The sequence below is a fragment of the Brachypodium distachyon genome, chromosome 4 (genome assembly GCF_000005505.3).
Source record: "Brachypodium distachyon strain Bd21 chromosome 4, Brachypodium_distachyon_v3.0, whole genome shotgun sequence".
Taxonomy (NCBI): domain Eukaryota; kingdom Viridiplantae; phylum Streptophyta; class Magnoliopsida; order Poales; family Poaceae; genus Brachypodium; species Brachypodium distachyon.
Genome location: NC_016134.3, coordinates 3,253,756 through 3,280,863, shown reverse-complemented (window position 1 = coordinate 3,280,863; position 27,108 = coordinate 3,253,756). Strand labels below are relative to the sequence as shown.

The following is a 27,108-nucleotide window of genomic DNA, read 5'->3' as shown; positions in this document are numbered from 1 at the left end:
GCGTCATGGGTTCGCTTAACCTCACCGGACTCCATGATCTGAGCACCCACACACACCCTAGCTTGATCTGAGCACCCCACCCTTCATCTCTTCCTATTAGGTGGAATGAACCCCACACAGGCACACTTTATCCCTCCACTAAAGTTATTGTTTTTTAGTTACAAAGGGACTTGCACTCACCCACATTCGACTTATGCCACCACAGAAGCCACCTGCACGTTTTACCGAAAGAGGTATAGCTCAAATATAAATGCATACACTTTTATCATATACATCATCGACCGTAGAAGACAGTGTTTTGGTTACATTGCAGTATTTTTTGAGCTGCATAGTGCCACGGAAGGTTGTAGAGCAGCAAAGCCCAACGGACCAGAGTTTTACTGGAACATTAACCAATGTCTCTCCACTAGCGAGATCGTGTGTGACAACTTCGTCAATCTCTAAAATCCACAACTCATGTCTCCGGTATAGACAACTTTTGTGAATGCATTCGTGCGGTGGTATGAGTGCGGCGCTACGACAAGTGGTGCTTTGTATTTCTAAAAGACTTGGACGTACGTAGATACGTGCACGTTTTGTTGATTGTGATCGTACATGTACGCGTCTTCCTTTGTCACAAACTATTACCGCTATCATTATTTCGCGAGCAAGAAACTGCAAATAAACCAACAGGTAAATCCGCAGGTTGGTTTCCGACACAGTGCACCGATCGCCAACGACAGGGACACGACATTAGAAGCCAGATGGATTGCAACTACGACAAAACACTCCAGCTTTGCTGATCCCCACTCACTAAGACCCCAACCTTTGCCTATCCTTTTTCTAATTCAGGGTTGTCTCTGGTCTCACGTGTCCCGTATGTCGTCCATGGCTAGCCAGCTGTCGCCGTAGTTACGTCGATCGCCACTAACATGCAAATCAGGATTAGTACTGCTCTCTCCGATTCATATTAATTGTCGAAACATTACAGTATCTAGACACATTTTAGGCATGAATACATTCATATTTGAACAAATTTGAGACAAATAATATGCATCGGAGGCGGTAATAAAGAAGGAAAACCAGGACTGCCCACGCACCGTCGAATTGAACCACGCATACATGCACGTATAACCATCTCCTTTTCTCAGTAAAATTAATGGTGCGATGGATACCTTGTCGGCCTGCACCGGCCGCAGGCATCCCCATCACGGCGGCCCGAGGTAGGGCAGTAAATTAAAGAGAGCCCGAGCGCACGCACTATAAGATGCAAGACCAGGCGTTCACGCTACAGATCACATCCCCTGGAAAGGAAAACACTCCGTAAAGTTTGTTGCCGCCGGCCCCGCCTTGATCCTCCCACGGAATTCATGTTTTTCCAGGTGCTTCTGCTGCCCTGCGTGCGTGGTTGCCGGCCGCCGTGGCCATGGCACACTCGCCCGGCGGCAAGTCGGCTGGCCGGCGTCGACATTACCGACGTTGGTTGATGGAGAAGAGGTACATGGCTTCACTTTGCGCCCCCGCTCCACCCGGGGCAAAAGAACTGACGGGTAGTAAAATCGACCCAGACAACACGTCCTCGAGTAGCTTGTTGACTAATGCCGAGCCAGGCCAGCCATGCGCCGCTTGCTCCCAGGCTTCCAGAAGCACTGGAGCACGCAAATTCCAAATGGCTTCTCGAAACTGCCATATGCGCTTTCCCTATGGCTGAGAATATCTTTTTTTTTAAGACCGTCTACGTACGTGTTTTTCAACTTCGTGCATATCAGAAAGTAAAACCTGGTGAAACAGTAATATCAGAAAGTAAAACATGGTGAACAGTAATATGTCTGCACTTGCTAAGACGCTGCACAAAAGAATCTCAATCTACGTGTCGCAAGCAAAAAAGCCAGCAAATGTACTTTTCAGAAGTGTGCAAATAGATCTTACGCAAAAAATTTGCTAAAATGATAACCACGCCGTTTCAACGTCCTCTCAAGAATCCGAGTACCGCGAATCGACCGTTCGAAACCTGACAGATGTAGGTTTTCTTGTAAAAACCGTGGGAATCCAACTGAAACATCATGGCTGATGGCAACAAGTTGCATTGCAGCAGGGCTAAGTAAAGAATATAACTAAGATAAATCGTGCCATGACTATACTATTGTTGTGAACACAGATTTTGGCCCTTTGTAGCCTACTGAAGGAATAAGGAAAAGGAGACGAAGTTGAAAGAGAAAGAAAAAGGGAATCATACGTCCAAAACTTCATTGTCATCACAATATTGCCTAGCAAATATGGGCCACGTTTCCACAATTGAATAAAACACTAAGCAAGACGCAATTTTGTCAAAGGTTAGCAGCTGGAACAGTGGTACAAGGACAACTCTCCAATTCATCTAAACTGGAGCGGGAAACAAATATGTAACCATGTGTAAGATGAGATGCACTTGTCAGTGGCACATCAGTAACCAGGCATGCCTTACTAAGATGGCACACAAGAAACGAGGGCAACAAAGGTGCGTGAAAGAAGTTTTGGGAGACATGCTGACCACTGAGACCCTGACTCTTGGGGCCTTGAACAGTCACCAAGAGTCTCAGTAAAGGGAAAACAGCCAGGGTCAGATAAAGAGAAAAAGATGAGTTGATGAACAATGGACAAACTTGTCATCGCCAAACCACTGTAGAGTCAACAGAATATGACACGCACACTAACCATTGTCGAAACTTACTGAAGGGCTATTGCCAGGAACATATTACTGAACTCTACTAGGCTGTTCCCAGGCAATGTCCAACTCCAGCATCACCGTACTGTTTTCTCCCACTAATCCAGTGCAATTGCAGAAATCCACTGCAGCTACACATTTGGATTTCCACGGAGCACTCAACTGGCGCTTGATACGAAGAGATTTCAATCGTCGTCGCGCGATGATGAGCGACCGATGCTGAAGATAGTGCATGCTGCTACGTACTGCTGCCAGAAGAAGAAGAAGCAAGGAGGGGCTGAGGCTCTCCACAGCCCCCCACAGGCCACAGGTGATAGAGACACAAGAGAGGTCCAACACAGCAAAACAACAAGCAGATGAAATGGAGAAAAAAGAGGGAAATTCAGAGGAAAACAAACAGGCCAAAAGGTTTGCTTTGAACTAGTGGGATAGAACAGTGCTGTGCTGAAGCAGTGTGTATTGGGAGTAGCCTTCCAAAAGCAAGATGCCAAGATAAAAAGGTGGTGACTGCAGAGAGGCCACCCCAGGCCCAAAGTGGACTGCAGCACAGATCGGAGCCGGGTGGGTGGCCTCCACATCAGATCAGAGCTTCTTCCATGACTTTTTTGGCTGCCCCTGCTGGGTCCTCCAGCCAGGAAATCATTTCCGTTCTGTTAAGCAGGCTTTTCAGAGAGAAACAAACAATTGTGTACAGTAATGGAGAAGTTAGGTCCCATAGATCAATATTTCTTATGGCCCTACAATTCTGGAGGTGTGATCGCTCTAGACCACTCTTGTGATGATGCAGGCAAAACAATTACGCATGAAATGCAGACTTCAGCGTGGATGACGATAGGATAGCAAAGAAAAAACATTCACAACGAGATACATGACCCAGGATGGTCAAATATATATACTATAAAGGATCGGCATGTCCTAACACCCCTGTCGCTAATCAATCATTCTGTGTGTCAGCAGCATAACACATGTCATAGGGCCTCCTCGAAAAAAGACATGTCATAGGGTCAAAAACTTAATCAAGCAAAGAGACTGTAATTTGCAAGTTACTTGTAGTTAGCAGGACCATAATTTGACCTGACAGCACCGAAACATTCAAAAGGGTTTTCAAAACTTCCAACACATTTTACATCGTTCCAGCGCAACGATGAACGCCTGTCCAAAGCTAAGGTCAGCTTATGACTAAAATCCTGCAAAAAGCTTGCTTTCAGCTTGGCTCAAACAGCTCTAGAGGGACAATACTTACAAGGACAGGTTTGTGCAGGCACTCAGCAGTAGTAGGTGTGTCTATGCTGTCAACTTGTAAGATCTTTTTCTGTGCCTGTGATAATGGCTGACAAAAAAAGAGGGTGGAGTCCTCTGTGCCAATGATAATGAATGACGAAAAGGCTAAGACTTTTCATATCAGGGGGGCAGAAAAAGAAAATGGAGGAAACCAGATAGAGACTTTTCGAAGATTCCCATCTCCAATAGTAAGCAAGACGGTAAAATTCTAGAACACACCACCGTTTCATGCACAACAAATTAGGGATTTTCTTTCCAAATTTACCCGGCAAAGTTTTTGGTCTTGGTCTTGAATACACCTCCTACAAAAAATGAGTACTCACAAACTAATTCAAGTTAACTGATCATGTCAGATATCCATTCAATTTAACTGTAATTGTAGGTCTATAATTCTCAGATCAACGACCAAAGAGAAGATACTATTTATAGTTCTGCGCATGGTGGTCTATCAAAGCACCAAAAAGTTGATAAGCACAACAGCTTTTCTTTGTCACAAAACAAAAAGAATCACATCCCCTATTCCCATCAAAGAAGAAAAGGAACCAAGAAAGCAGTAGCCTATGCGATAAGAATCACCGTATTTATATCTACAGTTAAGTACAAGTAGGAAGTTCTGGCTATCAGCCTGGTAGACGTTTCAAGTCAGGACTGGCATAAATCAGTAAATACTTGCTGACTTGTTTATGCAAAAACAGTATCCGTGTTTAAAATTTTAAAGTATACCAGATGTCTATCATCACTTCACCAGCAAGAACAAACACAGAAAATTAAATTGACCAGTATTTTGTCTACAGTCCAGTCTGGTATTAATTGTAGTTGCACAATTTAGTACTCCCTCCGTCCCGAATTGTATAAATTCTTATACAAATCCACGTCAGTTAATTTGGGACAGAGGGAGTAGTAGTTAAACAGTTGTCACGGGGATTTTGTTCTTGACATTCACAATTATGAATTATGGTGAACATATGATAAGTAAATTCAAAAGCGTATGTTTAGACAGCATGACCAAAGCTAAGAAGTTTCAGCCCTTCTCTTGAATTTGAAACCATATATAATATTAACAATAGTTTACTTGTATAATGCATGTGCATCAGCATCATGTGTAACTTGCAAGCACTAAGAAGGCATATACTGCTAACACCAATGAAATCAATACACTAAGAAAGTAAACGTCATAACACACACACCTAAGAAGTTGCAATATAGTTTGTGCAGCATGAGCCAATTGAGAAGCTACCTTTATAACTTAGAATCTGAGGGCAACCCAAATGATGGAATATATGTTCTTTAGGGGAGCTCCAAATCACACCCACCAGATCACATGACCCACAACAGGCCAAGAGCTCCCCCTCTCGCCTATAAATTAGAGGCAAAAGTCACCACACCCTTAGGCAACTAAGGCCAGCTTCCTCCTCTCCCTATTAGCTTCATATTTCTTCTTCTTCCGGACAGACTGGAGTTCATCAAGGATATCATCCTGAAACTGGAGCCCACAAGCACGCAAAGGAAGAAGAGCAAGAAGACCGGCTCTCAGCCGATACGAGGTAGGAGCGAACAGCGTTAGGGTAGTGTTATTATATCACAGGGTTGATATGGTGACAGTGAGAGAAGAGACACGCAAAGGGCCGTGGACAGAGCAGGAGGACCTGCAACTGGTATGCACTGTCCGTTTGTTCGGTGAACGTCGTTGGGATTTCATTGCCAAAGTATCAGGTTTGAGGGGTGGGGGATCCCAAACTTAGGTAGCTATATTGAAGTGTTTTGCGCGAAGTCGCAACAAGAAAATTCACCTTCTCTAATCGACTCTCTTCTTGCTTCACCCCATGTAATCTCCATGCAGGCCTCAACCGCACAGGAAAGAGCTGCCGCCTCCGGTGGGTCAACTACCTCCACCCTGGCCTCAAGCGTGGGCGCATGACTGCCCATGAAGAACGTCTCATCCTCGAGCTCCATGCTCGGTGGGGAAACAGGTTTGATTCAACCAACAATCCAACTAACATATGGCTCAACTGCTAGTCTGAATCATATATTTGGAGTTTCTTTGTCCAATAGATGGTCCAGGATAGCGAGGAGGCTGCCAGGGCGTACTGACAATGAGATCAAGAACTACTGGAGGACACACATGAGGAAGAAAGCACAGGAGAGGAAGAGGAGCATGTCACCCTCGTCATCCTCATCTTCACTGACGTACCAATCCTGCAATCCAGAGACGCCATCGATCACTGGAATTGATGAGCAGGAGCTTCATGGTGGCAGTAACTGCATCACAAGCATCCTGAAGGGCATGCCTGTTGACATGGATGGATACCTCATGGATCAGATATGGATGGAAATTGAGGCACCAGAGGCACCCTCAGAGCCAAGCTTTCATGACGGAAAGGATAATCTATACAACAGCGCCTCTGGCCCTTTACTGCCATCTCCTATGTGGGATTACTACTGCACTGAGCCACGCTGGAAGACGGATGATGATATAAAGATGGCCCCACAATTCGGTTACAGTAAAGGAATGGACCCCTGTTATTGAAGACACATACCTTGGATCAGATTACCAAGTTACTTATCTACCTAGCAGAAGTGAAATGCTTTTGGAGAAAGAACAATTAGCATGGATCTAAAATATTTATATCAATCAAACATTGCAGCTGTACTCATGTTTTGTGTATCTATTTAGTATGTAGTGTGCTCGACAGCTTATGTCACTTAGCCCTTGACATGTGCAAGGCAAGGGCAGAGCACTCTCACTCTGTATCCACAATATAATCAGCTATCTCCTCTGAGACCCTTTAATGCTCAAGTATCAATGCAATTTTATTAGCAGGTGTTGCATCAACTTAAATTTTCTTTACAGGTTGTAACTAAGGTTACGATTATGCAGATCCAATTCAAAATATATTATAATGATAAAGATTGCTTTGCTGTTGACTGAAGAGAAGCCAATTGGAAGTTCTGAACTAATGCTCCCTTAGAGATGCAATACTGTACTCTTCCATAGTAGAAACTTGCAAGGTATGGGATATGAAAATGAAAAGGAAAAAAAAGCATGGATTTCAAGAGTCAAGAGCCGCAAAGTCTCAAAGTAGAAATACTAGGCTCAAAGAGCTAAGACTATGGCAAGACATTACAGAACTAGATCTCGGGAAGGGCAAACGAAACATAGGAATAACGCCATTAAAATGAGCTTTGAATTTATAGAAACTCCTAAGCATATATTTAGAAGTGTTTCTGAATCCAAACTCTAGATTCATAAGCATTCTTTGAAATTTAAACTTTGTCTTAATCCTTCATGCATACAAGTCCTAGAGCTAAACAAACAGATTTCAGAATTTGGTTACAAAACAGAAACAAAGTAGCAAACTCTCACATATAATGCAAATCAAGCAGACAAGAACACACAAAAGTGATTTATTCGCATGACGTAATTCCATAATATGAAATAGCAATTCAAGTAAAGTTGAGGAGGTTTATGGCTCTGGTGACTACCTTCTACCTAAAAAGAGTGTTTCAGGAAATAAATGTGGCAACAACTAAGCTACCGCAGAAAGTTTATGAATGTTGTACTGAAAGACAGTACTCCCATGATCCCATCGTTAAGTAAAAGGTCCTATACTTTTGCATGGTCTACAAGATGCATTTTGGAGATATATCTACATTGCAGTACATCAGTATCGACTACAGTATTACTACTTTACTACCATGTTTGACCCTAGAAGTACAAGTTGTCTTCGTTTTACATGACCAAACCTATGGATTGATGGACCAATTGTTGGCCAAATATTTGCAATGGTTGATAGTTCGAAATGGAGGAAAATATGTTGATCTAAGCATGCCAACTCTAGCCCATAGGGAACTTCTGAAACACAACCATAAACAGCAAGCAAGCAAAAGCCGTCCATTTCTTTTAGAGAATGAACTACAATTGGCACTCTTTCATACTGGTATAGAAGTTTTATAGCCTGCAAGAAGCGGCGCAGATCCTCTGCAGTCCGTCAGAGTAACTTTGGGTCATTTTCACATGGGACCCGCGGCTGAAGGGCCCACATGTCAATGGCCCAATGTCACCATAGAGCAAGTCAGAGAATCCGTGGTGTGCAAGAAGACGCAAGGTTACAAAAAGAATGAGTGGACTGTCTTTTATTCTTTCTATTTCTTTAGAAATAAGGACTAGCTGATTGGTATTAGAATTCAATTCTTTTGTGTCATGAAAGCTATGTTTGCACTAACTTATTTAGCAAGCTCTGCAGGTTATGCGTGTAGGAAAGCAGAAATTTCACTGACAAGGGAATTAGAAGGTGGTTATAAGTGGCGCTTATTGAGAACTTTGTAACATTTACTTTAGTGAGACTGACCCTTCATCTATTTATTTGATTGAATAAAATCCCTAGTGCTTAAATGACTGGACCCAACCATTATCGTTGCATGGTGCCTCCACAAAAAAATACTGGGGTAGCACATGGGATAGGATGAATTGTGGATCCTCCCCCGGTATCATGATAAAAAAAAACTAACGATACTGACTTAGCAAGGCCGGTGAAAACTACAAAAGATGGTAAAGATCAAAAGAAGGCTGACAAGAATACTTTAGACGATGAACACGAGTGCCATAAAGTGAAGAGAGCATTGACAACTAAAAGCTTTGTACATCATGTAATTACAAGTTCAAACTGAGAATCCAAGGGCTGACATGTGTTAATACTTCACTGTAAGAGGCTAAATCTAAAAGATCACATGACTACTAAAAAAATGAGCACTATCTAACTGCAAGGATATGATTAGTAAACAAGAGACAGAAAAGACATGGTGACCATTTCTTGTAAATCCATACAATAGAAGGAAAGGCGTTCCCAGCAGCAAGGAGCAAAGGGATCCAAAGTCTCACCATTGCATTAATGCATCAAATTTAAGCAAGGACAGGAAATTCACCAACGTGTATGGTGTCATTTCTTCTTATTTTCTGGACATAGTGGTCTTGGTTTCTGTGAAACGTTTTTTACACATTTTATACATAATGGCTAATGGGTACTTGCTTTTAATGAGTCAAGTTTAAAATAGCTGATCAGATGATAGTTCCTTTTTCTAGATAAGGAAAGAGCTTTATTGAGTTCTGGCCTCTGCATCGAAAGGATGCACACAGCCGCTCAGATGATAACTCCTGGATACTCGAAATGTTAATTAGCAAACATGGATTAATACCAACATATCATGGGGATAGGCAGATAAGGTATAACAGTTTCAGTTATGCTTTCCTATCAAAACAGTTGAAGTTGCCAATCAATAATGACTAATAATAACCCATGCTGTCAGAAATCAGAAGTCCACTAGTATATAGCAGTTTCTCGAAATACCCAAATAGACAATATCTACCTCAACAAATAACAGGTAAGCCCGACCATTCTGCAGTAGATCAAGATAAATGTGTGGACACGAGACACAATATTCAAATTATGAATAGGCAGTCTCAACTTATTACCAAAGAAGGCAGGACAGATCTAATCCACATATAGTTCTAACATGATGTTGACAGGCCGGAGGAAAACAAAAGGTTAAGAACGCCCAGAATGCTTCAAAAGGAAACCTCTTGTGCTACCCGTAGTGAACACTGAATACCATAATTGAGAACATCAAAGGGAGTGGCACTGGTACCAGAACAGCATTTGATAGACCTTATAATCAAATCTATCAGGCTCCAATTTATGGCAAACTGTTCTATCTTGGGCCCGGTACCTAAAAAAGTTTGGTAAGTCCAATGCGAGCAATGTTTGGTAAGAGTATCCACACATAGATAGTTCAATTAGTCTAAGCCAAAATAGAGCAATAGCACCATGGTTTAAAGAAAGATTTGCATTGTAATGTAGTCTGTATGCTAGGTTAATCTAGAAGAGGATAGGATAACCCGGTAAAAGGGCAATGATCATACGTCTGTAGTCGATGGCTATCTAGTATTCACAGCTACTACCTTAAACCAAAGAAGAATTCAATCCAATGCTTAATTTCTGTCACAGTGAATCCTGATTCGACATCAAAAGACAGACTTTTCTGTAAATACTGTGTATTTGATTCCATCCTCATATCGACTTTTCCCTCCTATATGCATTGAGTAGTCCACAAAGAAATCTTCATCTTACTTAAAATAAATACCCCATATTTTCCTATTTATAAGACATATTGGCAAGTGAATTTGGCTTGCCAGAACATCTTATAAATGGGAACAGATGTAGTACTAACTTGCGCATGTCGTTACAACTATCGCTTTTCTCCAACTAACTGGTATACAGTAGACATGTGATACAACATGCTTACCACTTGCGTAAAAAGAAAACACAGGCTCATGAGAATGAGAGCACAATAATTAAACAAGCAAATATTCTAACCACATGGTAACTAGGGAAAATAGACCTGACTCAACAGTCATAATCGTGTTTTATACTTAATACAAATGATTAACAGCAGGGCTAACCCTTGCTCTATTTTCCCAAAGCTAAAAAAACGGCGTAAACAGGCATGCTGAGAAAAGTTCTTGCTCATATCTTTTTGCTTGTTAACGAGAGCCTCAAGTTTGCGATTATGGACTGGCTGTTTCTTATTGACAATCTAACTTAGGGCAGTTGTGTCCTGTGACCTGTGTCCGGTGTCCTGTGTCTTTGTGTCCTGGAGCTCTTGCCTCCCATTTTGTATACTTCGTGCATATTTGCTCTATTTAATATATTTCACTGTCGGAGCCTCTGCTACAGTTTCTTTCAAAAAAACATCCTTTTACTTTCTGACAGGAACAATGAGGGAGGACCCTACTGTAATTGCCTATTCCTTCCACAGGCTACAAGTACTCTTAGAAATTCTCGTGTAATTCCTCACTCCATAACTACTGTCATGTAAAACTGTGACTTGCCTTTTCACTTTCGCATGCCATTTGCGATATTTCCTGGTCATGGTCCAGGAATGTATTTCCACAAACACAGATTAATCAAGAAAAGACAACAAAATTATGAAGTTCAATTACATCAACACCCAAGAACATCAAGATAGTAGTAGACTCACAATGAGAACATAAAAAAAAACTTGCCGTTCAGAAGGCCATACAAAAGTAAAGACAAATATAATTTGTGCAGGCTGATAACATGGAAGATATGATGACTTGAACAATAAACTTACAAGTTACAATGAGCAACATCCTACTAAATATTAGGCATCAGAAAGCAGCTAATGGCACACTGACCTAGTGAACAACTGATCCATAGAAGACAGCCTCTGCAGGACCAGTCATGTAAACATGATTGTTATCCTCCCTCCACTCAATTTCCAGTGGCCCGCCAGGCAAATCAACTACACATTTCTGTATGACAACAAAAGATAAATACTAACACATAGGGTACAGTACAGATAAAATTGAGTGTAAACTAGAACATAAAGGACAAACCCGTTCAGCTCGGCCCTCAAGAATAGCTGCAACAACAACTGCACAAGCACCAGTCCCACAAGCCAGAGTTGCTCCTACAGTCAAAATCATAAAGTTTATTTCCACTCCATGTCATTAATGCCTGGAATTAAAAGATCTCACTGAAAAGTGAAAACCATACATGCAATGGAGCTATTTACATCATGGAAAAATGTTTTTCCATGACATTTTTGGTACATATAAAGATAAATACAGGGGGTGGGGGAGAAATTCTGATATTGAAACACAAGGTATATCCTACAAAATTCAAGGAACATCAAGAGAATAATAGTTATACCAGCACCGCGCTCCCAAACTCGCATTTTGAGGTGTGAGCGAGACAAGACCTGTACAAATTCTGCAAAAGGAAACATATTAAATTAAACTTGAATGCAATGAGAATAAATAAAAAAAGAACTCGACAAGAAACGCTGAAGGCATTTTTCAAGGTCAAGGAAAGGCCTCGAAAGCCAGCTCCACCAACTGCTGTGGCACAACTGGCGACCTAACACGCCGTGAGGAACAAACTCAGCGAAGGGCCTTTATTTCGTGAGAACCAGGGTTCAAGCCCTTGTTGGTAGCCCCATGCCAGGGGGTCTTATCACCGAGTTAGCAGCACGTTCTCAATGCCATGACATTTACATAGAAGCATATAGCGCCACAAGTTACCGGTGTTGGTCCGAGCAGGAAACATTTCATGATGCTCAAATTTAGGCCCAATATCACTAAGCTTCAGATCATCAACATGCAAAACCTGTGGTTCAGCCAAGAAAAGAATCAACTACAGTGCAGACAGCTCAGATAGGCTCATAAAATACGATTCACAACAAATATAGTTCAACCAACATAGCAGTCTCTTCACTTGCAGGAAAACTGACAACAGTCAGGTTGATAGAGGAATATTTTTAACAATATATGCACAAATGAACCTCAAAATGAACAACAACATTACGGCTCTGTTTGGATGTTGGTATTAAATTGGGTCAACGGCATTGTGTCTTCAGTTCAATTTCAAGTTGAAATGGAATTTGTCCACGATTCCATTTAGCTGTTTGGATGGCTTATGAATTGGTAAGTTGGAATTAGCAAAACTGAATTCCAAACATTGTTTGGATGCTATTCATAGGAATTGACCAGCCCAAGTTCTTTGGCCACAAGAGTTAGTACATAAGCTGTTACATCAATCAAGCTGTGATTCATGAACGTGTCCAAGCAAGACATTAATCGAGGCAAAGACTCGTTCTACACACTAATCCCACCAACATCTTTGGCCAGCACCCACCACATCTCTGACCACGACAACACCAGCATACTGCTTCCCAGCCACAACGACCTTCCCTTTGTGCTGCTCAACAACATGAGCCTGCACAATCTGGCATTGCCAGTTCTGTAATTCATTGGCATCAGGTACCCCGTCTATCTACTTTAATTACAAACCTCTGCATGTCCTCGATTTGGCCGACTATGGGTAAGATGAAGAGACGCTTGTGGTTGCAAACTTGGGGAAATTCGCGGCAATCCAACATGGACCTGACCAAAGATGGTGAAAAAGATCCGAAAGCAGTGATGGATGGGGGATCTCACAGTGACTTAGCGGTATTCAACGGGACTCACTGGCGGAACACGACATCAGGAACTTGCCAGGTGTGGTCGTCCGTGGGAGCTCGCAGGCAGCATGTTGGTGGGAGCTTACTGACAGAACATCATATTCAACCCGGAAAAACAATGGCCCACTCCGGCAGCCTAGTAGTGTTCGATTCTGCTCAATACAGAGCTTGTTGGGTCGGAATTTGTAGTTATGAGTTATGACAATATCTTGTGGAATTGGGGTCAAATTCCAAGAATGAACTCCCAACCATCCAAACAGCCTTTGAATTGGAGTTACAGTATGGATTTCCCAATGCCACGTCCAATACTGACACCCAAACAGGGTGTATCTTAAGAAAACTCCCCTTCCTATCCTAAAGCATACCTGCCACTAAATTTTATTGAAGTGGCAGCAACAATTCTAGGAGATAATGGACTAACATGCAGAGATGCAACTTGGTAAGCATCACAAAAAGCAATTTGGAAGGAAAGGAATATGAACTTGCAAAAATATTACCTTCAACTCTTTTGCACCAAAGGTAACACAATGAGGATTGCCCATGCTAACACATGTTACATGCCACACTAACCCATCAATTGCCAATTCAGCCTGAACAACAGCTTCATTCTTCGTGGATGGCAGTTTTGTGGGAACATCTGGTCCATTAAGGATGGGTTGGCCCATATCGACCTTTACCTGGGAACAAGATAAATCTTTCTGAATATATGATTATATCAACAACATAAATTCAGACTTGGAGGGCACCCTATTCAACAAGAATGGCTTAACTGATGGTTCAGGTTAGTACGAAGGGACTACTATTGAGGCTACAGAAGCCAAGAGAGACGCTAGGGGATTCAACAGCTTAACATATCAAGATAATTGGAAAACCTTGGGAAAAGATGCAAGATAATAGCCAGCATTACAAAATGCTGACTGCATGACTAGGTTCTTTTGGCATACATACTGAAATTGTGCGAGTTGTAAGTTGTAACCAGAAGTACAAAACTCTGATAAAAAACCAAACAACATTTACCTTGCCATCGTTTTGTATTTCAGGAATGATTAATCCAGCACCAGTATGAATTTTGAAGCTGAAACATAAGAATGTAACTTTAGGGGCTATCACATGGAATGGTTTATGTATATCATCAAATTTCCAATACCCATTGTAAGCAGGATGCAGTCCAATTATAACTACTTGAAGATTAAACTAATATTTATATGACACTGTAAATATTTTGTGCATCTGCTGATCCCCATGACAATATGGAAAAGTGGTGGCTCTCTAGGAGGAAGCAGGCGCCCAAAGACCAGTGTAGGGACTTCAACTCATCCTTCATCCCCACGATTTGGTCTGTATGGAGGGAAAGAAACAACTGTGTCTTCCAAAACAATGAAACAACCGATGGGTACAATGTGGACAAGATGAAGGGAGGCGAAGAGATGACAGGACGCCTTCAAAAACAGGTTGGGAAGTTGTCCAAGTTTTTCTTTCCGTGTTGTTTGGAGGGTTGTATTTCCGTTTCTGTTGCCACCTTTAACCATCTTGTATTATGAACCTTGTTTATCATGTTAATGAGATGATGTGCAAGCTTTTGCATGTTCTCTAAAAGAAACCGATAAACATATTAAATCTACAGGTCGAACCTTTCTATAATTTTGCTCATAATTTAACTATTGATAATATTGCAAAGTTCATGTATGAATTGTTACCTATGTGTTCCCTGTAGATTTTCAAGCTCCGCTATAAAACGAGCAAAGCAACGAACTCCATTACCACACATCTGACACAAAAATACACATTAAAAATTATGCATGACTCACGCTAAGAAGATCCATAGTAAATACTTTCTTAGCAATAATTTGAGATGACACAAGAAAAATAAGAAGCATAAGAAGTGAGCAACTAGAGAAAAATAATCATATGCCAACTTTAATTCCCTCCAGAATACAACTACTAGGCATGGTGTGAAGTGTAAGACTAAAGTGCTGCTTTAGATAATATGACTGGAAATATGATAACACTCCCAACCCTATACAGTCTATCAAGGTCTCAATTTGATAAAAAACGTTAAACATCCATATTTTGCAGAGCCATTTATGGAATACAATGATTCCGGACTGCCCTCAAATACTGGGTAAGGTACCAGCTACGATAGTGTATTATGTAGACAGTAGACCAGTACATGTATGGATTTACCAGCATACAGAAAAGTGAGCTATAAAACAAGCTATACACGTTGGGTTGCACGCTACAGTTTAGATCAGCTTAATGATCCATTTCCTACGGCGGAACGTTATTCGTTGATGTAATGGACCAGCGGCTCACCTCCGGCTCGCTGCCGTCGGAGTTGAAGATCCTCATGGTGTAGTCCGCACCATTGACCCCCGGCATGACGAAGATGACGCCGTCGGCACCGATACCAAAGTTCCTGTCGCACAGCTTTGCCGCCTCCTCGGGGGTCACCTTCGGCACGGACGAATCCCTGTTGTCCACCTTCAAATGCATACGTGAATCAGCGAAAATAAATCATAACACAGCACTGCACGAATTGGTAATAGCATGTCGCCCCCCAAAATGAGTACTGCACGAAGATGCGGTGGCTCGAGAAAAACTGGAGAGAGAACAAGAGGGGTACCATGATGAAGTCGTTGCCGAGGCCCTGGTACTTGACGAAGTGGATGGCGCGCTCGGACTCGCGGCGCTCGAGGAACGAGGCGGCGGCGGGGGACTTTGGGGCGGACACGGCCATCGAGGCGACGGCTCGGCGTGGGGCGGGGGTTCCGCGGAGCGAAAGGTTGGGGCGGACCCGGGAGGAGGGGGCGGTGGAGGCGGCAAAGTTGGCAGCGAAGGATTTGGCTGTGGCGGCGGCGGCGGCGGCGGCGGGCGACATGGCGACGAAAGCGAGAGCGGGAGGAAGGGGTTTGGGTGGGGAGGAGGATCGCTGTCGCTGTCGCGGTCCGTCCGATGACGGGGAGGTTTTCGCTCCTGGCAGGTGGGCTCCACCTGGGGAGTAGTGGGGCCTACTGTCATTGAGGACGAGGGTTAATCTGGGTTGACGTGGTGGGATAATCTCGCCCGTCGAGTGGGCGTTTTTACTCGTGCGAAATGAAGGGTTAACTTGGTCACGCGCATCATGTTACCGTTTCGCTGAGCTGTTTACGGCAAACGGGTTTACTTATCCGTACGGTGATCCGACCATGTCATGCCATCCTTAAACCTCACACGATTTTATTACGGCAAACGAGATGGAGAGTTCATGTTACGAATCTAACAATTAGGTTTAGATTAACTATAACTGACCCCATCGACTAGAAACTAACGAGGTCCAGGAGTTGGAAAAATTATTCTAAGGTGTGTTCGGAAATGGGCTAGCTTCGAGCTTTTCATGAATTCAAACACGTAGTTGAGAGACCAAATGTATCTTGGTGCGCAATAAAAGACATGTGTGATGCAATAGAACCTTACGAGGGACGACGGAGATGCCAAATAAAAGGATCCCAGCAAATAAAAGCATATGGAAAGAGAAAAAAAAAATTGGCCCTCGGTCAGCGACAAAGTTCAGAAATGGTCTTAACTCAAAATTATATACATTTGATCACTAAAATGTCAAACCGGATACTTTTAGTCCCTATTTCGGTTTAGGACAGTTTTGACTGGTTTGAACTTCACGAGGCGTGGTTTTTCCTAAGAATTTTTCACGTCAGATGCCACGACACATTGATGAGGGACGAAATGTATACAATTCCGAGTTCAGTGACCATCTCGAACGGCCAGGAGGGCCTGGATGTCTACAATAAGAGCCGCACGGACGCACGGTGATATCTTTGTTTGCTTGTGTCTGTCAGTGATTTGACCAGTGATTTACAATCAGTTTCAACCACGATTTCGGTATTGCTGAATCCATCCAGACTCTAGGCGAAGTCCTTGTATGCAGGCAATCCCCGCGGCCTCCTCAGAATCGATGCAGTCAGTCCTAATGCCCCACGCTGAAACAATCACCTGACCTCTGCTATACTGTCCCGGATGGGCATCTATGCGAGTGTTGTCTACTACTGGGTCATGCATGTGCCAGTCATTGTGTGTTGTTTGCGGCCACCCGTGGCGTGGGGACGAGCTCAAGCAGCTTATAGGTGCGATATCGCATACCGTCCTACCCTTTTCCTTGGTCTTGTGAGAACAATCCGGAGTTCTCTTCGCCGGCCACCATTCTAGCCGCCATAAAGAACATCGCAGGTTCATGCGCCGTGGATTGCAAATTTACAATTGTAGGTGGCTCCAAGACCTGTTGGCATCCGTGCGTGCAAACCATTCCCACCACAACCATCAACTCATCTTCAACAGTCTTGGACTCTCGAAAGCCGCTCGTGACTTGTATTGGTGTTTTGGTTTCCTCCAACCTCTCACTCCGGCCACGAAGTATAGACAGATCAACTTACTTGCTTCCTTGACATGTATGCAACCATGGAAGGACACAAGCATGCAGAGGAGGATACAGAGGGAAGGAATGGGCAGAGACGGATAGAGTGTATGTGTTATATACAGGAGATTTTTGCATTCCAGCCGGCAACAATGGCACACACAAATAAGCATGAGCACATACAATAGAAACTCGTGACTCGACTGTAAACTCACTTAAACAATGTGAGCCAGCCATACGACCAGCGCATGAAAAACAAATGTTTGCTTCTATCACTCTTGATTCACCACCGTTTTCACATCAATGTATAATGTATGTGTCGTTTGCCGGAATGAAACAAATGAAGAGATATTTGAAGAAAAGTATTGTAGAATCGTCATTTTTCTTGCCAGTAACATGCATATAGCTGGTCTTTATCGATCACCTCTGTTGTCTCAGTTGAGCCACGAGCTTGCAAATTGGTTTTGTCTTTATTTATCTTCAGATGATTATCTAAAAAAACGTATCTGTTCTAGACTTTCTCTCTCTCTAAAAAAAACTTCTCTACAAAATGAAACATGTCCATACATCACTAGGTTCCCCCTCACTATTGTCGTGTATCAAACTATCAATTGTTAGTTTGTCACATGCATAAATGACACGTCTCATGTGTGTGCACACAGGAAAACTGTGTGGAGCGCAGGCGTGAAACCATGTCCTGTTTCTCAAAAAAAAGAAACCATGTCCTGTGACAGAATGAAAAAGGGGTAGATAGATGAGTCCTCATATGTTGCTTATGATAAAGAGCACAATATGCATGCTCTCACAAACCGGCACACTGCAAATGTCATGACTCACAAGCAAGTGCCAGGTTTGATTGATTTCTTTTTCATTCACTATGGTTATTACCACAGAGACAATACTACACATGCTCTCGCACTGTAAGTAATAGATCGACGCTATCTTGTAAGTGGATTTTGCTCAGCGTGTTATGCCTGCAACTCATATTTTATTGCGTATTTTGGGTTCATACAACAATTTACATTATATCTGAAATTACGGCCCGGCTAGGGACGTGTTTTGCTCCTGTATTCTCCTGCCGCTGTTTTTTTACATCGTGGCCACGAAAGCACCTCAACCTCGAGGCATCCTCCCGCATTAATGCTCCTTGTTCTTTTTGTACGTGACAGAAATATCAATTTTATTGACGGAATTTTGGAGTTGCACAACATCTAACATTCTATGCCCATGAACTCCTAAAACAAAATAAAACTTATGCCGCGTGCAATATGATCTGCCTATCCACGAACTTACTAGAGTGTGACTATTTTCCATGTGAGGACTCGACTCGTTTAGATATGACTATGCTTTGGTCTGCTCCAATCTCTCACCTCACACGGTTGGGGGGATAGCTAGGCATACAAGAGGAGGAAGAACATGGCGTGCTAGCTTGACAGGGTATGTCATATATGGAGTGCATAGCTGGTACTTATATAGGAGTAGAAAACATCGGCCAACTCTCTCAAGCATGCCCGACTACCAAATCACCACTTCACCAGCCCTCTCATTCAGAACACGTTGAAGCTGCCCACGGAAGTCGGAAGGGGTTGCAGGGAACAACCGCTGCTAGCTGCTAGCAACTATTTTGCCGTGACATTTGTAAGAGATTTTCTCGGTAAATTTGGTATTCCTCGGTCTAACAAAGGATGTCTTAACTTTGACTAAATTTGAATGCATCTATACACTAAGTCATGTCTAGATACATCCAAAATTTGATAAACTTGAAACATCTTTTGTTGGACGGAGGAAGTATTTAATTCACTCATGCAGTGTTGGCTTGTCAGAAACTGTTGTTGGTGCCAATGGGGAGATGTCCTCTTTGTTGTCACGGGGGTGGATCAAAAGCTATTAATCGTCACGATGACATTCTTGCTTCTATCATCATCTCCAGCGGTATATAGCTAGCGAGGGGTCGTTGGCCCGTAGAATGATTGATGTGGGGTAGTGTTGGTTTCGACGACAAGCACATGTGCTGAGGTGGAAAGACAAGATATATGATCAGCAAATGCCAACGCAGCACGCATCTCCATCGTGCCCTCGCTGAAGGTAGTCGCTCGATGTGTTCGACGTGGGGATGAAAATCCCGAGATCGACGTGTAGTTGAGCTCGTCATGATCGGCACACATACAATGAATCCTATGTGAAACCTTTGCGTAGGAGTTGTGTGTTTGTTTATAGGGTTTGTGCTAGTATGTAGAGTTTTTTCGTATGCCAACTGATTTCATGTTTTGTTTCTTCCTTTTTGACCAGACTTTGTTGCCGGCTTTGCTCGGCATTGCTGATTAAGAATATAATACACGATTGTGTCCATCAACCGATGCAGAGGTTGGGTTCTTTCCCAGTTCAAAAGAAGCAAACAGGGCCGGTTCTTTTCGGTTTTCTGGACCGGCTTCTTCGAGAAGCTGCACTCCCCCAACTTCTTAGAAAAGCCACCACCCAAATTTGACTAAGCTACCAAATTAGATTGGCCTAAACTATTTTAGAAGTCTAGCTAAATTTATGATGCGCTTTTTTCAAAAAGCTAGGTGAGGACAACTTTTAGGAAAAACCGGTCCTAAAAGCCAAAAAGAACGCAGCGTAAATTAATTTTTCTAAAAGCCCCTTGGCAGTTGCTTATTTGGAATTGCAACTTGCAAGGCGTATTATGCAAAATGATCAACGTTAACACAAAAATCCCTGGCATTATCTGGGAGGTCCTCAACTTTAGTGGCAGTTCAGTATTCTTCGCAAACACCCCTTCAACATAACCAATTCGGAAAACCCGAGACCCTCCCTCCCCTGTCTGCCCTCGCCCCAAATCATCGTCCCACACACGAAATCTGGGGACCCGGGCAACCCGGCAGTTGACTCTTTCCCCAATCAGTCTAGCGAAAGCTCCCCGCCGGCCGCCATGGTCGAGGTCGCGGCGTCCCGTGACGAGGAGGAGGCGGCTCCCTTGGTCTCCGCCGCCGGCGAGGGCCGCCGCCGCGGCGCAGGCGCAGCGTCGGAGACCCGTGACCTGCACGTCCTGAGCTCCGCCTTCTTCTTCGTCTTCCTCGCCTACCACGCCGCCCAGAACCTCCAGAGCACGGTTAACACGGTACGCCCGCACCCAGTCCGCCTCCCCATCCCCGGAAATTCCCCATGGCGTGGCGACTGACTGGATTAAATTGGTGCCGGCCGGCCGGCCGCGCGGGCGCTCGCGTCGTGTCACAGGACGAGAACCTGGGGTCGATTTCGCTGGGGCTGCTGTACGCGTCGTTCACGGCGTTCTCGGTGGTCGGGTCGCCGGTGGTGCGGCGGTTGGGGTCCAGGAGCGCGCTCGTGCTCGGCACCTCCGGCTATCTCCTCTTCATCGCCGCCAATCTCGCCCCCTCCTGGTACGTACGCACGCACGCACGGCACAATACTACCGCCACTCGCTGATCGCTGGCTCCGATTTGTTCTTGCTGCGTTTGTGTTCGCGTCTGCCGAGCGAGCGAGCTAGTAGAGCCGGGGAACCTTTCTGACGATGCGGAAGCTAAACTGAATCTTTCTGAAGAATATTCATGTGACTGGTCAATGGTCTCTGGTAGCGTAAAAATGGGGGAATGAGGAGAGGGCGGGGAGTAGAATTAAGGGAACCACGGGGTGGCAGATGGACAAATTGACCAACTTAACAGCTCTTCATTTTCTCTGCTTTGTTTTAGCCATAATTTAGAGCTAAGTTTGGTATGCTTGCGCAGTGAAAAGACAGATTCTCCGTCTCAGTCGCCCTGCAATTATTTTGAGAATTTTCGAAAACCTGCACACGTAGACTCAACTTGAGCTGGCAGTGACACACTGACCAGTCAATTATGGCTAAAACAAAGCACTCAAATTCAAATGATGGAACTAGCAGCATGAGCTGGAAGTAACTTGAGTCAATCAAGTTGGGTTACTTTCATCTAATCAAAATATCTAGCCGGCCAACTCAGTGCTCACTGCCACTGTTGGAACTACAGCTAAAATCACGCGATGCTCTGCAGCTTGCACACATGTCAGGTCGCGGATCAACATTTGGCAGTTTCGCACCCTGCACGCGGAATGATATGTGCCCGGTTCGTTGCCAATGCATTTTTGGAGGAGAGCAGCCGAAGCTTTTAGCCCAAGCACCAAAAGGTCAAAGCGTTCGCATGACAAGTGGAATTGTTTCCCAAAATGCAATTGGTCATGTACGCAAATGGATGGGGATCAACCGTGGAGTCTTGCCAAAAAATTGGTTGCCAAAAATTTGGTTGAGAATTTTCTTGTCCATGAATTGGTCAACTTTGGTCAAAGTAATGAACTAAAATTGGTAGTGAAGTTTTGGCTTGCCAAATAGTTGGCTCTAATCCAAACAAGAACCAAATCTTGATCAATGACCAAAAATTTGGTAAGGTAACGTTTGGTCACCATCCAAACCGCCCTAAGACTCCAACCTTCCGCAGCATTGCATTGGATACGCAAGCACCGCCGCCGTCGGCTGTGTAATCTCTCGGAAGCTCCAAGCAGGATACCAATGCGAGGGTGCAGGCCAGGGGCAGGATTTTTAATCAAGCGCGCCATCGATCTTGCTATTGTTTATTTTATTTTTGCGGGGAGACCATAGATCTTAATTTAGTGCCAACGTAACTAAGACATTCGTGATGTTGTCAATTGATGATCCGTGTCGCCATCCTAAGTTGGACCATATGATATGATCACGACGCTGCCTGCTACGTATCTTATCGGTAAAGCCAGCTATCTATTTAGCAACTCCTTCGGAAGCAGAAGAATATTCGTGTGTTAGCTTTCGCAAATTTACGGTCAAACGCCATCCAGTTCTGAGATCAGGAGAATATGAAGGGAAAGAAGCGATATAAATCCGCACCAATTAATATGGAGCGGAGGAAGTACTTAAATAGCGGCACTTCTTGGACGATAAGTAAAAGAGAGAGGGGGCGTTTTATCCGAGTTAGTGTCTGAAACAATAGTGTTCTTTAAACTTGCTCCGAGTTTAGAGACGCAAATACAAATCTGTCTCTCTGGCATTTGGGTCTTTTTAAGTGGCAGACCTCACTCCTTCGTGCGTATTTGGACGATTTGTGTTTATGTCCTGTTGACAGTCGGGTTACTTCCAAAGAAGACTTGGAGTTCCACGTGTATCTCGCCTATCCACACTGCCGCACCAAAAAATATCTCCAAGTCCCCAACAGACGGCAGACACACCAGAAATGTACAGACAACTATATGGCCAAAAAGGAAAGAAAACAATCCTCGCAAACAAAAAACGGACAAAATGCGCGCAAGACGGCCCATGCGGGGCCCCCACGGGACGAAGGCCTCGTTCCGTCCGATCCCTCGCTCGCCGGCCGCGGCCGCCTTCGCCATAAGAAAAGTAAAACAACTCCGACCGCCCGAGGATAAAAGCTTCTGGAACTCATGGCACGCCACTCTCGCAGTCAGTCTCGCGCCCCCCGCCCCTCGTGCGCTGCTTCTAGAAGCCTTTCGCCATGGACGCCCGCCGCGACGAGGAGGCGGCCGCCGCAGCCTCGCCGCTCCTGTCCACGCCCGCGCCGCGGAGCCATGCCGCCGACGTGCACATCCTCTCCGCCGCCTTCCTCTTCGTCTTCTCCGCCTACGGCGCCGCCCAGAACCTCCAGAGCACCGTTAACACCGTACGCGCATCTCCCTCTCTCGCTGATCTCGCTCGGTTTGCGCCCTTTCTGAACGGGAGATCCCGGTCCTTGGCTGCAGGAGGGTGACCTGGGCACCGTCTCGATGGGGGTCCTGTACACCTCCTTTACGCTCTTCGCCGTGGCGGCGTCGCCCGTGGTGAGGTGGCTCGGCGCCAGGCTCGCGCTTGTCGTCGGCACCAGCGGCTACCTGCTCTTCATCCTAGCCAACCTGGTCCCGACATGGTGCGTTCTGCTTGGGTTGGGCACTACACTAGTACCGCACTGGTGTGCAGCAGTTTCGATTTGGATGCGTGTGGTGCCTGCTTGATAAAATGCCTACGGCCTACCTAGACAGTGTTCATTTAAGTTGGAGATCAGCATAATTTGTCGTCTCGTCATACGTTTTAGTAGTTATAAGCTAGAAGTTGAATTGAATTGGGAGAAGCGCTCTTTGGACTTATTTATTCAACCAATTTTCATGGGCCTTATTCTCCCTCTGACTAATTAGTTGAAATAGGAGAAGTGTTAGGCTCTTTGGACTTCTTTTTTTAAAGGAAACTGTAGGAGAGGCTCCAACAGTATATTATACAAATATATGTTAATAAAACTTCTATGGGTTCGAACCTCATGCTCACCGGGTAAAAGAAAAACCTCATGCTCACTAGTCACTACATCCTGGATTTCTCAGCGTTTAATATCTGCTTCAGGCTGAATTGTGCTGATCTTAGACTGTAACCTTAGCTCTTCTTTCTGACAGAGACTTTGCATTATGAGCCACATCGTCACTAGGTGTTACGGAGTACATTGTGCATTCTTATTTTGCAGCAACTCATTGCCCTGTTTTGCTGGGAACAAATAAGTAATAAAAATAGCCAAAATAGCTAATCTGTACAAAGTCTATGCTGGTTATGTACCGATGCAAATTTCCATCTACCAGGAAAGCAATATACATTGTCTCTGATATATAACACCCATGTGTGGATCATGAACTGCTTTTAGCCGAGTTGATGTCTTTCATCACCTAGTAAAATTTTCAGTTCAGTAAATACAATGGATTTATATTGAACTCTATTAAACCAACTTGCTGCAATAATGAGATTCCATTTGATGTTTACTTGAACAAAAACCTATCAGGTATACGATGGTATGCTTTTAGCCTAGTTGATGTCCTTCATAGCCTAGCAATTTTTTCAGTTGAGTAAATACCATGGATTTATATTGAACTCTATTAAATCCAACTTGCTGCAATACTGAGATTCCATTTGATGTTTACTTGATCAATAAACTATCAGGTATACAATGGTACCAGCTTCGCTATACCTGGGTTTTACTGCTTCGATCATTTGGGTTGGGCAGGTAATAATGCCACTTTCTAATAAACTATTTAATCTTCATTTTGTGTGGTTCACACAAATACTATTCCTAATGCAGGGCACATATCTCACTTCTGCTGCCCTCAGCCATGCAAGAGACAATAATCTAGCTGATGGTCCGACTTTAGGAAGCTTTAATGGAGAGTTTTGGGGAGTGTTTGCTAGCACACAGGTACAATTGTACAAGAGCTATTGAGAACAGAAACGTGCCAAGAGATATTTTAGTATTGCTTCTTCATATCTTAAGTGTTGCTTCTATTTCCTTCTGCACATAGACACATACCTGCTAGAGTTACAAGGCTAAAATGATCTTTGACATAGTGCCTTCTGCTGTATTTGACTTATGTAGGTCATTGGAAATTTGATCTCCCTTGCTCTACTGAGAAATGGAAAGGTTAGTATCTTAACTTCGTCTTGTTAGTGTCCTATTAGAATATCAAGACAGGCATTTTACTTGCACAACTCTGTAGTCATCTCTTTTAATCCTATCTTTTTCATATCATCACTTCAGGACGGAGGAAGTGTAACAGGAAAAAATCTGCTGTTTGTTGTGTTCCTTGGCTGCATGATTATTGGTATTGTATTAATGTGTTTACTGTCCAAAAGGGACGAGAAGCGAGATAATGCTTCGACACACTCCTCATTTGGAGCTATGTTGAAGTATATTGTTGCCCCTCTAAAGGACCGAAGGATGCTTCTTTTAATCCCTATTATAGCATATTCAGGTTTACAACAGGCATTTGTATGGTACGCAACAGAAAACCTTTTCAGCACCTATGATGGTTAAGTTTGTTAGTCCGATTTTTGTAAGAGGATTTTTTGGATTTCTTAGGGCCGTCTTCACAAAGAGTATTGTGACACCTGTGCTTGGCATATCTGGAGTCGGTGGCGCCATGGCAATATATGGTGCATCTGATGTAGTCGTAAGTGAATCAGTTCAGTTCATGTTAACATCCATGCATGAATAGCTACGCTATGTATTTCTGTCTTCATTTGACAATGCTCCTGCTATTGCTATTGCTTTAGGCTAGAATGCTGGAGTATAACATATCTTTTGTCCACTTGTCCACATTTATACACATATCATTCTTAACTGCTGAAAAGACCTTCTTGTATGTTTAGCTGACTTTTGAAGCTTGCTTCACATTGTAGTGTTCATTGGTTGCTGGGCGCTTTACATCTGGGCTTCATTCAGCTACATTTATAGTTTCAGTTGGAGCTGTTCTTCAGGCTGTAGTCCTATTTTGGTTGCTACTTTTTTACAGGTTTGATTTTTTGTAATATCCTTGTTCACAGTGCTATTGTTCTGCTTATGATTGCTATTGTTGTATTACTCATTATTATCTTGCCTGCAGTCCCATGGATGGACTACTTGGTGCAGCAGTTCCACTATTCATAGGTGCCTTATGGGGTGTTGGTGATGGAGTCTTGAATACACAGTTAAGCGCTTTACTGGGGTTGCTGTTCGAGGATGTCAAGGTAATCTCAGTCTAGATTGTTGTCCTTCAGGATTTCACTTTCCCTTGACACATATGACGTTGACATAATCCTCTGATTTCATTTATTGTCTTATAATATCCTTTCTGTTAATGACAAAGGTTACACTTTACATGTTCATTTGCTGATACAACTAGTTACCTTAGATTACTAAAGCTGTCTGGCAAAATAACAAATGCAGGAGGCGGCTTTTGCACAGCTGAAGGTTTGGCAATCAGGTGCCATTGCAGTCATCTTCTTCCTGAGCCCAAGCATCACATTACAAGCCATGCTTATCTTGATGGCCACGTCCCTCGTCATCTCATTTGGCTCATTCCTGTTGCTTACTCTTGTTGTTGAGAAGCCATCATCAACCACAAGATGAGGCAGAGATCCCTCTTCCAGTGTCCAGATGGTCACTCCATGTCTTCACCACGGTTACCATGAACATGTACAATCACATTCTGTATTCACCAGTGATGAATCTGGGAGGGAAATGCGCCGGCATCTGTCACCTGCAACGGCGCAGAAGTTGCGTGACGCCACTACTTTCAGCCATTGTTGTGAAGTCAAAAGATTGCACCCAAAATTCGGGAAGCAGACCTGCCCTGCATTCTGGTCTGTTAGCATGTTGCCATCTCTTGTCTCTCCTGTGAAGTTTTAGTTGTTCCTACTTCCTAGCAATGTTACATTATTCATATACATATACAATTACAAACTATTATTCATTCCTAAGGTTGAGTTTAAAGGCATCTGGCTTTACACCTTCTCACCATGGATTTATGACTTCATGCGGTGATCGGAATTGGATAATTGATACTACTCCGTGGTTGACAAGAACAACTTCAATTCACTCCTCTCTTTTAAAAACGAGAGATGAGAACAACTGTGTTAAGGATTTAAATGCATGATGATGTATCCAAACCTTGCATCTCTTGTATGGAGTACATATAGCAAACGTAGTCATCACGTTCAAAAGAATTTTGTTTTTAAGATGCCATTAATCAAGCACGTACAGCATATCTATGTTTCACTGAAGCTGTCAAACTGGCATGCTGAATATTGGTACTACCACTGCAGCATGCTGATCGAACGCCTGATCATGCTATAAAGGTAGAAGTAGCAACTAGAGAAAACTGGAGTAGCCGCGGGCCGAATTCTGCTATTAGCATCATC

At 43.6% G+C, this 27,108-nt stretch overlaps 3 protein-coding genes across 5 annotated transcripts; 2 read left to right on the top strand and 1 right to left on the bottom strand.

The window, feature by feature from the left end:
- Positions 1-5,300: 5,300 nt before the first annotated feature.
- LOC100839870 (myb-related protein MYBAS2) lies at positions 5,301-6,797 on the top strand. Its single transcript, XM_010238836.3, has 3 exons — positions 5,301-5,677; positions 5,805-5,934; positions 6,017-6,797. Exons 1-3 carry the CDS (start codon positions 5,557-5,559, stop codon positions 6,489-6,491), a joined length of 726 nt encoding a protein of 241 aa, XP_010237138.1. The 5' UTR covers positions 5,301-5,556; the 3' UTR covers positions 6,492-6,797.
- Positions 6,798-9,262: 2,465 nt separating this feature from the next.
- LOC100842496 (diaminopimelate epimerase, chloroplastic) lies at positions 9,263-15,935 on the bottom strand. Of its 2 annotated transcripts, XM_010238835.3 has the most exons (10): positions 15,627-15,935; positions 15,317-15,484; positions 14,701-14,771; positions 14,021-14,078; positions 13,501-13,680; positions 12,066-12,150; positions 11,695-11,754; positions 11,379-11,452; positions 11,178-11,294; positions 9,263-9,688 (listed from the first exon to the last, which is right to left on the bottom strand). In XM_010238835.3, the coding sequence occupies exons 1-9, from the start codon at positions 15,879-15,881 to the stop codon at positions 11,178-11,180; spliced, it is 1,068 nt and encodes a 355-aa protein (XP_010237137.1). In that variant the 5' UTR covers positions 15,882-15,935; the 3' UTR covers positions 9,263-9,688. The 2 variants fall into 2 exon arrangements, with proteins under 2 accessions (XP_010237137.1, XP_003578811.1); XM_003578763.4 differs by lacking the exon at positions 9,263-9,688 and having other exon boundaries at positions 10,922-11,294.
- Positions 15,936-20,198: 4,263 nt separating this feature from the next.
- Positions 20,199-26,704, top strand: LOC100844025 (UNC93-like protein 3). Of its 2 annotated transcripts, none has more exons than XM_010238833.3 (10): positions 20,199-20,526; positions 20,643-20,806; positions 24,376-24,439; positions 24,515-24,628; positions 24,806-24,850; positions 24,968-25,203; positions 25,289-25,379; positions 25,609-25,721; positions 25,812-25,935; positions 26,135-26,704. In XM_010238833.3, exons 1-10 carry the CDS (start codon positions 20,338-20,340, stop codon positions 26,315-26,317), a joined length of 1,323 nt encoding a protein of 440 aa, XP_010237135.1. In that variant the 5' UTR covers positions 20,199-20,337; the 3' UTR covers positions 26,318-26,704. The 2 variants fall into 2 exon arrangements, with proteins under 2 accessions (XP_010237135.1, XP_003578816.1); XM_003578768.4 differs by lacking the exons at positions 20,199-20,526; positions 20,643-20,806 and adding exons at positions 22,840-23,083; positions 23,163-23,326.
- The last annotated feature ends 404 nt before the right edge of the window (positions 26,705-27,108 follow it).